The 14747-nt window shown below is 40.5% G+C and overlaps 1 protein-coding gene across 3 annotated transcripts in view; it reads right to left on the reverse strand.

Moving 5' to 3' along the window:
* Positions 1-4973: 4973 nt before the first annotated feature.
* IFTAP (intraflagellar transport associated protein) overlaps positions 4974-14747 on the reverse strand; it is a 59455-nt gene continuing 49681 nt past the window's right edge. For all 3 annotated transcript variants that reach the window (XM_082629091.1, XM_082629092.1, XM_082629093.1), the window contains 2 exons: positions 13034-13173; positions 4974-5211 (listed from right to left, as the gene is read on the reverse strand). In XM_082629091.1, coding sequence (XP_082485217.1) covers positions 5053-5211; positions 13034-13173 — 299 coding nt within the window. In that variant the 3' untranslated portion in view covers positions 4974-5052. The remainder of the gene's footprint in view (positions 5212-13033; positions 13174-14747) is intronic.

A 14747-nucleotide genomic window follows, 5' to 3' on the forward strand; every position in this document is an offset into this window, starting at 1 on the left:
CTGATGAAGGAATCAAGGAAGTTCAATATCAGGTCTAAGTATTTTTTCTCCTTCTTGTGCAACTCCCCATAAGGTGGATCCTGAAGGAATAAGATTGCTTGGTGTGCCACCACACTGAACAAGCTAGGGCTGGTATTGCAGACTTGGAGTGAAATGTTCTCCATTCAAGTTTGTTCGTGTTGTAACTGCTACATTATTTCAAGATACTTTTTTTCTTCCCTCCCATTTTGGTATATACACGCAGGAGCTTCTCCTTATCTTCTACTCTTTCTTATCCTCAATGCCACTACCTAATCCGGGTAAGCATTATCTATGAATACAAGCTCAGGCTTCTTCTAAAGGCACTTGGTTAGGGTTTGCCAACCAACGTAAAATAAACCATTCACATCGATTCAAGGGACCCATAAAGCTGAAAGTCATAGAGGAGTATTTGCTAGTCAGGGGAAGAGTAATGGTACAGTTGAGACAAAACTATTTCATTCAAAGGCCTTAAGGGACCCATTTTCCAGTGTCACTTTTGCTGTAATGCACAATTGCCCCAAATAATGTAGGAATCAAAAATTTCCAAAGGGGGGGGACTTACCTGGTGGTGCAGTGGTGAAGAATCTGCCTGCCAATGCAGGGGACACGGGTTCAAGCCCTGGTCCGGGAACATCCCACATGCTGTGGAGAAACTAAGCCCGTGCGCCACAACTATAGAGCCTGTGCTCTAGAGCCCACGAGCCACAGCTACTGAGCACACGTGCCACAACTACTGAAGCCCGCACACCTAAAGCCTGTGCTCCACAAGAAAAGCCACCACAACGAGAAGCCTGCGCACTGCAACGAAGACCCAACGCACCCAAAAATAAATACTTAATTTAAAAAAAATTTCCAAAAGGAATGAAGCCAAAAATACACCAATTCTACAGATAGAACACTCTACAGTAACGTTCACCTGCCATCTACCCTGCCTAGTTAATGGAATACTCCACCAAAGTGTACTTCTTTTTGAATACTTAGTTTTGTTTCTTCTATTATAAAACTATTTAAGTCCATAGAATTGGGATGTCTTAAAGATGGTGAAGTCTTTCTTTATCTAAAATACCAAAATGCTATGTGTATATGTATTGAGTCAAGAGATCCTCTGGTCTTATGAACAATTATGTCACAATGCAGTTGTCTCCTCAAGTCAGCATGTGTATATAGACTACATGCTAAAATCTTGTTTTAACCTCACAGTTACTCCCTCGTCCCCTCATTGCATCAATCAAAAATCCTTGCTAGTTCTACCTCCAAATCTCTAATCAAATCCATACTTTCCACATCCACTTACACTGCCTTAATTCTGGCTCTTGTCTCTCACACAAACTATTCTAATAGCCTCCAATCAAGAAGTCCTACTGGGCTTCCCTGGTGGCGCAGTGGTTGAGAGTCCGCCTGCCGATGCGGGGGACATGGGTTCGTGCCCCGGTCTGGGAGGATCCCACGTGCTGCGGAGCGGCTGGGCCCGTGAGCCATGGCCGTTGAGCCTGCGCGTCCGGAGCCTGTGCTCCGCAATGGGAGAGGCCACAACAGTGAGAGGCCCACATACCGCAAAAAAAAAAAAAAAAAAAAAAAAAAAAAAGAAGTCCTACTGATTCTTCCTGGCCAGCCTCAAATGTCACCTCCTCTTTGAAGATTCTCCAGCTCTCCAAGGCATAATTCAGTAACTCCAACTTGCTTTGCCCAGTAGCTCTTAGTACACATTACTCTTACAAAACTGATTACACTCTACTGCAGTGCTGTCAAATAAAAATACACAAGCCACATGTATAATTTTAAATGTTCTAGTAGCCTCATTAAAAAGGTAAAAAGAGGGCTTCCCTGGTGGCGCAGTGGTTGAGAGTCCACCTGCTGATGTAGGGGACACGGGTTCATGCCCCGGTCCGGGAAGATCCCACATGCCGCGGAGCGGCTGGGCCCATGAGCCATGGCCGCTGAGCCTGCACGTCCGGAGCCTGTGCTCTGCAGTGGGAGAGGCCACAACAATGAGAGGCCCACATACCGCAAAAAAAAAAAAGGTAAAAAGAAATTGGTAATGTTTTATTTAACCAGATAGACCCAAAATATTATTTCAACATGTAATCAATACAAATACGAGTCTATAATTTTTCATATTAATTCTTTGAAATCCAATGCGCATTTTACATTTATAGTATATTTTAGACACTAAGTTGTCATCAAAAATAAATGATCTGTATTTAGATGTCATAAAATTTACAGCTGAAAAAGTAGATTCACATACCCAAGCTGTTCCAAATGGACTTGAGAGTTTTATAATAAGTGCATCAAATATCAAATTTATATTTTAAATGAAAATAAAATTAACATTTAAAAATCAGTTCCTCAGTCATACTAGTGGCTAGTGGCTATGATGTTGGACAGTGCAGCTCTACCATAATTATTTGTTTATACATTTGTCTTCCCCACTATGTCAGACCATGTCTAATTTACTTGTATCCTCCCCATTGCCTAGCATAGGCTTGGCACATAAATGGTGTTTTGTGAAAGTCTTTTGACTAGACAAAGAAAAATAGATGCGGAAATCACCTGACAATAGCAATATTAAATCAAGAGCGTTTTTTGTAAGGAATATAAATGGCAGTTTTTATGAATATATACACACACACAAGCACAGGCCTGTATGAAAACTAATTAAGACTAAGTACATTTGAAATTGGTTCAGCTGGTATGGAAAACAGTATGGTGGTTCCTCAAAAAACGAAAGAGTTGCCATATGATCCTGAAATCCCACTCCTGGGCATGTATCTAGACAAAATTATAATTCAAAAAGATACATGCATTGCAATGTTCACAGCAGCACCATTTACAATAGCCAAGATATGGAAACAGCCCAAATGTCTATCAACAGATGAATAGATAAAGAAGATATGGTGTGTGTGTGTGTGTGTATATATATATATATATATATATATATATAAATAAAATGGAATACTACTCAGCCATAAAAAAGAATGAAGTAACGTCATTTGCAGCAACATGGATGGACCTAGAGATTATCATACTAAGTGAACCAAGTCAGAAAGAGAAAGACAAATACCATATGATATCACTTATATGTGGAATCTAATATATGACACAAATGAACTTATCTAGGAAACAGAAACAGACTCACAGACATAGACAACAGACTTGTGGTTGCCAGGGTGTGGGGGAGGGCAGGGGAGGAATGGATGGGGAGTTTGGGATTAGCAGATGCAAACTATTATATACAGCAGCAGTCCCTAACATTTTTGGCACCAGGGGCCAGTTTTGTGGAAGACAATTTTTCCACAGACTAGGATGGGGGGGATGGGGGGGATGGTTTTGGGATGATTCAAGCACATTACATTTATTGTGCACTTTATTTCTGCTATTATTACATTGTAATATATAATGAAATATACAACTCACCATAATGCAGAATCAGTGGGAGCCCTGAGTTTGTTTTCACTTGCCACTCACTGATAGGGTTTTTTTTTTTTTTTTTGCTGTACGCGGGCCTCTCACTGCTGTGGCCTCTCCCGTTGCGGAGCACAGGCTCCGGACACACAGGCTCCGCGGCCATGGCTCGCGGGCCCAGCCGCTCCGCGGCATGTGGGATCTTCCGGGATCGGGGCACGAACCCGTGTCCCCTGCATCGGCAGGCGGACTCTCAATCACTGCGCCACCAGGGAAGCCCTCTGATAGGGTTTTGATATGAGTCTGCAAGCAACTGATTTATTATGGTCTCTGTGCAGTCAAACCTCTCTGCTAATGATAATCTGTATTTGCAGCCGCTCCCTAGCGTTAGCACCACCGCCTCAACTCCACCCCAGATCATTAGGCATTAGATTCTCATAAGGAGCTCACAACCTAGACCCCTCACACGCACAGTTCACAGTAGGGTTCACACTACTATGAGAATCTAATGCCGCCGCTGATCTGACGGGAGGCAGAGCTCAGGCAATAATGCGAGCAATGGGGAGCGGCTGTAAATACAGATGAAGCTTTGCTTGCTCACCTGCCCACTGCTCACTTCCTGCTGTGCGGCCCGGATCCTAACAGGTCACAGATGGATACTGGTCCGTGGCCCGGGGGTTGGGGACTCCTGATATATAGAATGGATAAACAAGGTCCTACTATATAGCACAGGGAACTATATTCAATATCCTATAATAAACCATAATGGAAAAGAAAAAATAGAAATAAAATATATAGTCAAAGAAAAAAAAGACTAAATACATTTGATTTGTTACTGATTCCTTCAATGATAAAAATTACTTCATACATACTATTCCCCCTTCGTCTGTGCCTTCACCACTTTTTCTCCTCCCTTTAAAGCATTTGTGGGTATTTTACACAATTAGCACTTCCTAATAGTTTTTACATTCTCTAGTTTTCTTCTCTATCTACGCCTTGCCTTCTCAAATGATATTGTAAACTTCTGGAAATAAGAGATCATTCCTTGTACTTTGTAACTTTCCTCACACATGACTGAATAGCAATAACAAAATGCAAGAATTTAATATATGACATATAATCAATTCTCAGACGCTTTCTTTTTCAGTAAAGTCTTTTCCCAATCAATCCTAGAAGCCCAACCTCTCAGCACTCACATTCATACCACTATCTCTGGATAGCTGAGACCAGTGACCTATCACATAATCAGTTCTTTGTGTTTTGCATGTTCAATTGCCCTTCCTCCCCAAGGAGGCGGGATGAAATTTCCAGTTTTTGTTACAATACCCCACATTACCTAGTTTCCGCACTCTCATCAGATGGACCCTTCTGTGGGCATTGCTTCCTGTCCCCATTTGCCACCTCCATCTCCCCCTATCAGCCATGGATGCAGCCACGTGACAGAAGAGAACTCTGTAAGGGTAGAGGGCTCTTTGGTCTTTTTAGTCTCATCTCCCTACTGACAAATAACTCTGATAAATCAATGCACACACAAATTTCCACAAAAGGGATTATAGTAGGTATATATTTTATTCTAATGTTGCTCGAATAAGAACAAGATAAAAATAAACACGAAGATGTCTTGGTGGATCAGTCCCGGGGTTTCTCTAAGTCTGTGCTCTTTTTCTTTTGCTCACATAGCTCTTTGATGGCATCTATCTCTGCAGGAGTGAACTTGGGGGTTAGCATCACAGCGTCATAATCAAATTCTTCATCAAGTGAGAACGGCCGAACTTCATCTCCGACTATCTATAAAAGGTAGCAAAGGAGGAAAATAACATATAATCATTGTAAATGAAGATAAAGTTGAAAACATAAACTCTCTATTAATATTTAATTAAACTTTTTTAGAGTTCAGCACTCTGAGCTGATTAAGCTGTTTTTAAGTAAAGGAATAAATTCAATTATTCAATTTGACCTAATTTAAGCCTCTTAATATGCTCCATTTGTACCATCCTGCATCTGAATGAACATCATTAACTAATTCCGCCCACGGCAAGAAGAATCAGAAAGTCTCTCTTGCACACATTCATTACATTTTTACCATTTGTAGTGTTAGGGCTACAGGCATATGGAAAAACTAAGAGTTATATTCAAATGTGAGAAAATATACCTTAAGATTTTGGTCAACCTTAAGGACACTTTTATCATTTACTAAAAAAGACCTGTAGCAATAAAACATCATTTTCAAAGATAAAAATACTCTCTGCTTAATATACTTACTTCTTCAGATAATACTTAGGCCAATAACAGCAGGAATTAAAACACACAGTAGCACCCTAAATTAAAAAATCCAGGATCCTTTCTTCCTACCAATAATTTTTTAAATATTACAGAATTTATCTGCAACTCAGAGTAGCTGCAAAGAGATGTAATAATTTTGTATCTACTTATGCATAATCTGTCAATTTTAAAGACTTCCTAAAGGAAGGTAGATTAAAAAAAGCATATTTTCCAATAAACAAAAGAGATTTAATGCCTTAAATCTCACTGTATCACCCCTTAAAAGGCCTCTCCAAAAGCAAATGGTGTGTGATACAATGAAATCACCCAGCACCTCTGTGTAGCTCTCTATTATGTATGGTGATGCTGAAATAATTGAAAAGGATGGCTTATGCAAGAATGAAAAAAATGCCCTGAAGCTATAATCAGCTTTCAATATTCTTGCATGGAAAATGATCTCGTTTAGTGGTTTTTGCAATGTTCTTGAAAATGGAGCATCTAGTTCAGCAACTGTGTACTGTTACCAAAGGTGCAAAAAAAAAAAAACACCCCAAAACATGAAAAGCAGATATCTCCTATCTGTTTAGCCAGTTGCATCTTGTAGTTGGGTGTGCAGTGCTAACAGCAAACACCCAGCCATCCATCATCCTTTCTCGGTAAAACAAGCACGAGAACAAATTTCAGAGACTTGCTCACTTCCTCTTTGTTAGAAAGTGTCTGTGTGCTTTCCTGACAAAGGTAATGATGGGAGCGGCCGCTGAGTGAGTCCCTACCACGCGCCAGCCCCAGTACTAGGAACCGTGCAGGCATTAGCAGTAATCTTCAAACAACCCATCTTGCAAAGCTCTGAAAGGTTAAGTAACTTGCCAAGGCTACACAGTTAGTAAGGAAAAGAAGCAAGATTTGAATCCCGGGCGACCGGTAGATAAAGCTTCACCTTCGCAACAAAAAACACCAGCAAAGATCGACCTTGAAGTTTTCACTAAGCCAAGTCATAGCTCTTTGGGAGAAAAGATATTTTCTAAATAAGTTAAAAAATTCTCACAGCGTATCATAAAAAAATGCACTCGAGGATCCACATAATACCATGACTATCTTTAAAAGAGCAGCTGTACCCTGGAAGCAAATCAGTCTGCCGAGTGGCTAATCTGTCCATTTAGATAACTTTCTGAAAATTAAATTTATCGTCACCACAAAGTGACAGTGGGGTAATATGGCTAAGACCAGCTTAAATGAAGAAACATGTACACAAGGACACAGTATGCTCATTTCCTGAATAGAAGCATCCTTGCCGTCTCTAACTCTATCCAGCAGTAAGCACTGAGGTTTGCAGGCCTGGTCCTGGCAGAAGACGAGAAAGAGCCCCCTATCTGCCAGTGCTTCTGTCTGAAGGGATTCTTGCTGCCCATGGACACCCGGTTGAAGACCTGCCATCCACATGTCCACCAGTTTCAGGCTGCCCATTGCACTAGGACTTTGAACCCTATCCTGAGGCCTCTAAAACCTGCCTAGACCTTACTAGCCACTCTCACTAGATGCAGTCACTTTGCCTTCACCCAGCTCCCTCTGAGGCTGGAAAGCAGGTTCAAATTAGACAAATCCCTTTGCTGAGCTAAAATCCCAGCAAGACCATCATACCATCCTCCCTGCTCCCTCACACAGCCCGAGTAACCCTCACATGCCCACCTCCCTGCCCTCTACGTGTTCACTCCGTAAACACTCACTGAGCACTTAATGTGAATTAGATACTGGGAACACAAGGATGAAAAGAAGCAAAATCTGTGCCCAAGAGGTTTTATAACTTCAGGGAGAAGACGGAAGTAAATGAGTGATTTCATTATCATGCTCTATGCTCCCCAACAGAGGGATGCAAAAAGGGCTAAAGGAGCACAGAGAGTAAAGTGCTGAAGCTTAACTTACCCTCAACTGAGTATGGCCACTCTCCAGAAAATCCTACTCACCTCCCCACTCATCACCCTACTCAGGACCCACCTTTTATCAGCAACCCAGACGAAGGCTTGTATGTTGAACTTCCAGACTCTCTGACGAGGGCTAACTCCTGTGACCAAGTTAGTCCTTTCTCCCAGATAGGGTCCAACCCACCACCTTCTTACTCCTCTCCCTTCCCCAGGGTCCCCATACACCTTTCGGCCATAATATCCAACAGTATGGAACTAGAGATATAGAAATTTATCCTTAAGTGAAAAGTTTTTTATTTTCCTTTAAGTTCTTTTTCATACAGTGAAATTTTTCTCTATTGTGGAGCATGATTTCCTTCATCAGTCATTTGTGATTAACCGAAACAGCAACAAGGAATAAGTTTCTAGCTAGCCAATAAACATATGAGGCCAACACAATAATTATTCATTTACAATACACTTAAAAATATAAAAATATACTTATAAATGTCTTCACTTAGAAACTCAGTTATTAACAGCAGCTATCACTGTTAGATTAATTCCTTAGGCAATCAGTTAAATGCTGAAATATAAAAGCAAGAAACCAAGAATAATAATAATTTCATATCTGCAATGCCAGAATATGATACTCAAGACCTTTTAAAACATTCTGGGGGTACCACTGTCTCTCTATACTGCAAGGTGGCCAGTACATCTCTGGATCAAAACGTCAGAGGAATAGTCTCCTGCAATCATTCAGATATATTCCATTCTTCCCACAAATGTTTATTAAAATTTAGGGACTGTGTAGGTGCTGAGGATACAAAGATGCAGACTTGTATGAAATCACAGAGAAATGAGATAGACACATCAACAGATCATTGTAGTAAAATGTAGTAAGTACACATGGTATAGTTAGAAGGTGACAGGAACAGAGAAGGAACACCTAACCCAGCCCAGGTTGGAAGGCACTGGGAAGGATTCAGAGGAGGCTTTCTGGAAGAGGTGCTGTCTAAGCAGAATCTTCAAGGGTAATATTATTTAACAAGGTTGAGGGAAGATGAGCTTTGCAGACAAAAGCAGGTCTCATGAACAGGCCAAGTCAGAAACAAACAGAATTTCACATATGTGTATCTGCGAGTAGTTCAGTGTTGTCAGAGCAGAAAATGTCAGGTAGAGAGTGGCAAGAGACGAAGATGGTGCCAGATCATGACAGGTCTTATATGCTACTTTTCCCAGAGATGATGAAAAGTCACTGAAGGATTTTTTGAAAGTAGGTAGATACTTGGTATCTGTGCATTTCGAATAAATTCCTTCCTTCCTTCAAATGTTAACTGAGCACCTACAATGAGACACAGGCATGAAGAGAACAGAAGGAGACCCTGCCCTCTTGGAGGGTACATCAAGAAAGATCACTCTGAAGACTGAACAGAGGGTAGATTGGGAGTCAGGAGACTAGTCAGGAGCCTGCTGAAGCAGTCCAGACAAGATAATGAGAACAGGGCATTGAGAGCAGATATTTTAAAATATTAGAAAGTGAAATTAACAGCACTTGATGACTGATTTGGATATAGGAAGGGAAGAAGAGCAAGAATGCAGGAAGAGAAGTGGGTAAAGATAAGCTCAGTTTTTAACATGTTGATTTGAATGTACCTCAAGGAATCCAGATAGAATTGTCAACAGGCAATTGAACCCACAAACCTGAAGCTCAGCAAGAGGTCTGAAGCTGGAGATACAGATTTGGAGACATAAGCACAAAAGGTAGTAACCTATAGACGAAAACAGATCCAAGTATGCAAGTGGGAAGAGCTGTAGGTTTAGCATGGAACCCTGAGGAATACCAACTCCTAAGGGAAGCATGGAGGGAAAACCCCCAAAGGAGGCAGGGAAAGAACACTCAGAGAAATACACAAAGAATCTGAGAAGAGCTGGGAAGAGAGAACCAGTGGACCACGAGTGTCAGGGAAAATCAATGGTAAAAAACACAGTAGAGAGTCCCATTGAAATAAAGACTGAAAAGTGTCCTTTGGGATGACTGGCAATGATACCTTTATTCTGAATATGTCCAGGCAGGTGATTAGACCAAGGGCATTTTGCAATGAACTGAATGAGGAGTGAGGGGAAAGGAAGCAGAGTCAACTAGAGGAGTCGAGTCTGTTGGTTTCTGAAGTCTGTATGAAAAGGGAGAAAAAAGACCAGACAATAGCCAAGAGGGGTCCAAGGTAAAGGGAAGGTTGTTTTTTTAGTTTTCTTTCATTTCGTTAAGGATGCGAGAGACTTAAACAACATGTAAAAGTGTTTACACGTTGAGGGCAATGAACCAATAGAGAAGGAAAGAGACAATGACCCTAACCATCTTATTATACCAGAAAATCACTCCCGGTAGTGAGGAAAGTTTCCTGATTATTTGTTCATTCAATACTTATTGCATGTCTCCTATACGCAAAGCACTTAATTCGGCACTAGTTCTGACTTTTTTGCATTTTAATTAAGTAACCTTGTAGAGACACACATAAGTGAATGTAGGGTCTTCTAAGACAAGGGGCATATATGTAATTCAAAGTGAACCCTGATGTACACTGCAGTTCAGAACACATCACTGTGATCTTCAAAACGACAGCTTTTCAAATACTGTAAAGCTGCAGTTCTATTTATGCAGTTCAGCTGTTGGCTACTGTGGCACACTTTGGGAATTCTCTTCTTTCAAGTTAGGTTCATTTTGAGGTTCTAAGATATAAGGCTCCAAGTTTTTTAGATTGCAAACTGAACTTCTGACTTATTTCAAAGAGCAGAATTTGTGCAATGGAACACCAAATCCCCTGCTACTAAACAGAAAACAACTGTGAATTAAGTTATTAACTTGTTATTTTTGCCTAAGGAGCTGAGAGAAACATGTGGATTTCAGGTGTCTAATTTCAAATCTAACTGAAATCCTTTTGTAGTCTCTCAGGGAATAGAATTTGTACACTATTAGAAAATTGCTAGTTTTCTTAAAATTGCTCACCTGATTTATTCTAAGAGGGACACTATTACAGAAGGAATCATTTTCATTCATCGTACCATGTAGGCAAGTTAAAGTAAATAGAACTAATGCTCAAATCAATAATAGCAGCATTTAGCTGTAGGTTATCTTACACAGTAATATGATAAATAAACTGTCTATACAGGTGAAAAATTTTAGAGTCCCATTTTGAAATGGAAAAACAGGCAATCTCCCATTAAAATACAACAAAAGTTTCTTCAGTGGCCTCTTCTATATTTTGCGAAGTAGGACAAGAACTCACAATTTTTCATCTTCTTAATGTGAATTCTTTTTGTTCAGTAAAGCTGTTCAAAACTTCCAAAATTCATCAAAAGAGAGTAACTACGGCAAGAAGTTATTCACAAAGGGAAAGTGGAAGGCTCTTCAAAAACGTTTGACTGTAAGGAGGAAATGCACATGTATAAAAACAGTGATAAAATTAGGAAAAAATTAAATGGGTCCAGTCCATATCAGGAAGTTATGGATTCTCATTAGGCAATTAAGAGGAAGTCAGGACATCCAGGATAAGTTTCATCTTTTGAGATTGACATCACAGAAAGGAACTACCATCTCTCACCCAAAATAGCCTGTTGGTAGGTCCTTACAGGATGTATGTGCTGGAAATTGGTGATTATGTTCTATTACCTACATTGGGTATTTTAAAATAAGATTAATACTATTAAACCAAGGCAGAGTTGGTGTGGTATTGTGATTCTAGAGAGTTCTGAAACATTTCTCTAACAAACAGTGGTTAGAAATTAAAATCCCACCCAAAATATTACTCTGATATTTAAAAAGCAGAAAATTATTCATTTATGTCTCATTTTTGCCAACACAAAAATTGTTCATATCATTTTGATTTGAACATTTAAAAATTTTCACATTCTCTGGGAAGAAATTTATACTCCTTTTAAAGATACAACCATACACAGGATTTTAACTAGCATTTTACTGGCTATATGATTGATTCCAGAAATCATTCTTTTTTTTTTTTTTTTTAAACCCATCAACTAAAACCATTTTGTAACAATTTCTATAATGGCACTAGGTGCCACTGACCACTGGCTGGTCCAATAATTTGTATGGTCACAACTGAAGTCAAGAACATGAACAAGTCTTTAAAAGAAACTGATTCCTGCTAGGAATCACCTTGCAATTATAGTCTCTTAATACTCAGAGAAAGCAATCTATAATTCAAAAAGCATGTTGAAAAGTGGCTATCTCCACAAGTTTATCTGATAAACAATTTGGGGTTTAATATAAGTCTGCAAGCATCCTAGATAGACTTCTGTGATGTCAGTGAACAAAAGTTCTATGAAAAAAGGGCAATTTAAAATTGAAATGTGTGGATTACTTCTGATTGAATGACTGCTTCCATAACATCAAGTGACAAGACTAGTACCCAAACAACTAAATAATCACGAAACACCCTAGTGTTTTTATTAGGAAGCAATAATAAAGAGCCCTTAACAACTTCTTGTGCCTGATCCCCTTTTATGCTAGAGTAATAAAGGTGATAAAGGCCACTGCCGAGCACCATCAGCAGCCTTGGCTGGCACATGTTTGTTAAGTATATGTAGATGAGTTGCAAATGATGGTGAAAGATGGCTTTCAAGTTGTGCATTTGGGAGCGTTAACATGTGGCAGATTCCATTCTCCCGTGCTGGTGAAGTGCATGTATAGAGGACATTTCCCAGCCTCCCCAGGGACCAGATAGGAACATGTGACTAAGTGGTTGCCAATGGAAAGTGAGCAGAGATGAAGAGCCCTGAGTCCTATGCCTTGGGGGAACTTGCTGCCCCCATGCTCTCATCTCTTGCCCCTCCAGGTAGGACGGTGACCTGACTTGGAATATGCACATGAGGACAATGTCCTGAGGTGCAGTGGAGATCCAGAGAGAAGGAACCTGGGCCCTGGTGACCCCAGGGGACAGAAGCACCTGCTCACTTTAAAGGCTCTCTACAGACTGTTACATGAGAGAAATAAACTTCTATCTCCTTTCAGCCACTGATTTATTGTTGGGATTCCCTACTATAGCAGCCTGGCCTTACCTTAACTAATGCAAAATGTTTTTAGGACCTTGGAAACAATAATAAAAACAAAAGTGGCCAGTGCAGACTAAAAGAGAGAAGAAAACTTTCCATCCTTTCTCTTGCGGAGTCCCCAAGTAGCACTGTCCTGTAGCATGGAGAACATCATGACACAAATATAGTTTCCACGTAAAAACATAATTGCTCTGTGTGTTTAAAAGGGATTATACACATTAGAGAGAGATGGCAGTGAGAGGGACCCAATTAAGCAAACTGAACTGTAAATCTTCCCAAATCTCAGAAAAATACAGAAGCACACGGGTATAGTGGCATTTCTCTGAAAGGACTAGTTACAAAATCAAGGCAATTTCAAGAGGACTGAATTCCCTGTGGAGTACCTCTTCCCTTTGTTTGTCTGCTCCTTTTCCAGTGGGCCTTGGCTTCACTCCAGAGGTAAGAGGCTGGGCCACAGAAGGAATGTAAGAAGGAACACTCATGCTCATGTCCTGCTCCACCTCTCCTGGAAGCAGCAGCAAATCTGTCGAATACAAAATATTTCACTTGATCCCTTCACCAAGTCCACAATTGACCTAAGTCATCTAAAAGTCTATGATAGTCCAAAAAATGAGCAAATATGCTCAAGTAAAGTAGGTCCATTTCACAATGCCTGTCCTCACTTGGGAACTTGACTCAAGGGATTCTCCTTTCTATAAAATAGAAGTCGTCAGTGCATTAATTTTTATTTTATAGTTGCAATGTTACAATCCATCCAAAAGGTCTGGGAGAAATGTTGTTTTGGGAATAACTTGATCACGCCTCTCACCCTCAACCCAATTTCTACTTCTACAGGAAAATAAGTCAAGAAGATGCTACTTTTGCCTCATTTTGCCATATTTTCCTGAGGGGGTGAAGAGAAAGAAAATGGAGTGCTGATTTCATCCTGTAACAATATGGCAATATTTCAAAAAAACATATTAAAAAACAATGATGCCAGAAGGAAGGAACTTTAATTTCCAGCAGAAAAATGAAATACTCTGTCATACTCAGAATGCATGGCTTACTTCTCAATGCATGCAAACAACAACAACAATGTGTTTCCGGCTTGTTTAGCAAATCACAAGAATTCAAAAGCCAATCTTGGTTTTCTGATCGATCCATTAGAAGTGGATGTGTTTCCTTATTTTTGCACGTGTGACAGAACATGGATGCATCACAGACAACTGATGACCTTCCGCAGCTTTCTCTGAAGACAGAAAAACAAACAGAAGCACAACAGGATCCCTCCTCCGTCTAAGTTTTCGCAGGACCAGAAGGGCTGCAACCAATAACTTGCAGCTGGCGCAAGATGCTGCTGCCTGCTATTCAATGATGATCCTAATTAAGACACTAATTAACTTCTCAGTGGAAGTGATTAATTAACAACAGGCATGCCTTGGTTGTTGCCAAGGGCAGCATGTATGGGGAGATAACTGAGCAGGTACTGATATTCAAAAACTGAAACTTATTTGAAATACGTCTCTCTTCACTACAGCTATTACCTTCACAAAAGACATGATTACAAAATTCTTAAGACTTCAGCAACAGGGAACATGACAAACAGCCTAGAAACTGAGCACGTGGGCAGGGGGATGGTGAAGAAGGAAGTTCTACTATGATTAATTATTGAAATCATAGAATATGACCTGATTAATTAGGAGAAATAAAAACAATAATAATAGCCAGCATTTTACATGCATTAACTCTGCCAATCCTCTCAACAAGTCTGTTATTTCCTCTTTTACAGGCAATGAGCTCTAACACTGAGAGTCACCCAGCCACCTCACTCACGGCGCCACAGCTGCAGTCTGTCTGCGGAGCCCGTGCTCCTAGTTCATGATGTCACATCATGAACTTACTTTTTTTTTTTTTTTTTTGTGGTACGCAGGCCTCTCACTGTTGTGGCCTCTCCCATTGTGGAGCACAGGTTCCAGACGCGCAGGCTCAGCGGCCATGGCTCATGGGCCCAGCCGCTCTGCGGCATGTGGGATCTTCCTGGACCGGGGCACGAACCCGTGTCCCCTGCATCGGCAGGTGGACTCTCAACCACTGCGCCACCAGGGAAGCCCATGAACT

The sequence above is a fragment of the Mesoplodon mirus genome (assembly GCF_964341445.2).
Source record: "Mesoplodon mirus genome assembly, chromosome: 7".
In the NCBI taxonomy this organism is placed as follows: domain Eukaryota; kingdom Metazoa; phylum Chordata; class Mammalia; order Artiodactyla; family Ziphiidae; genus Mesoplodon; species Mesoplodon mirus.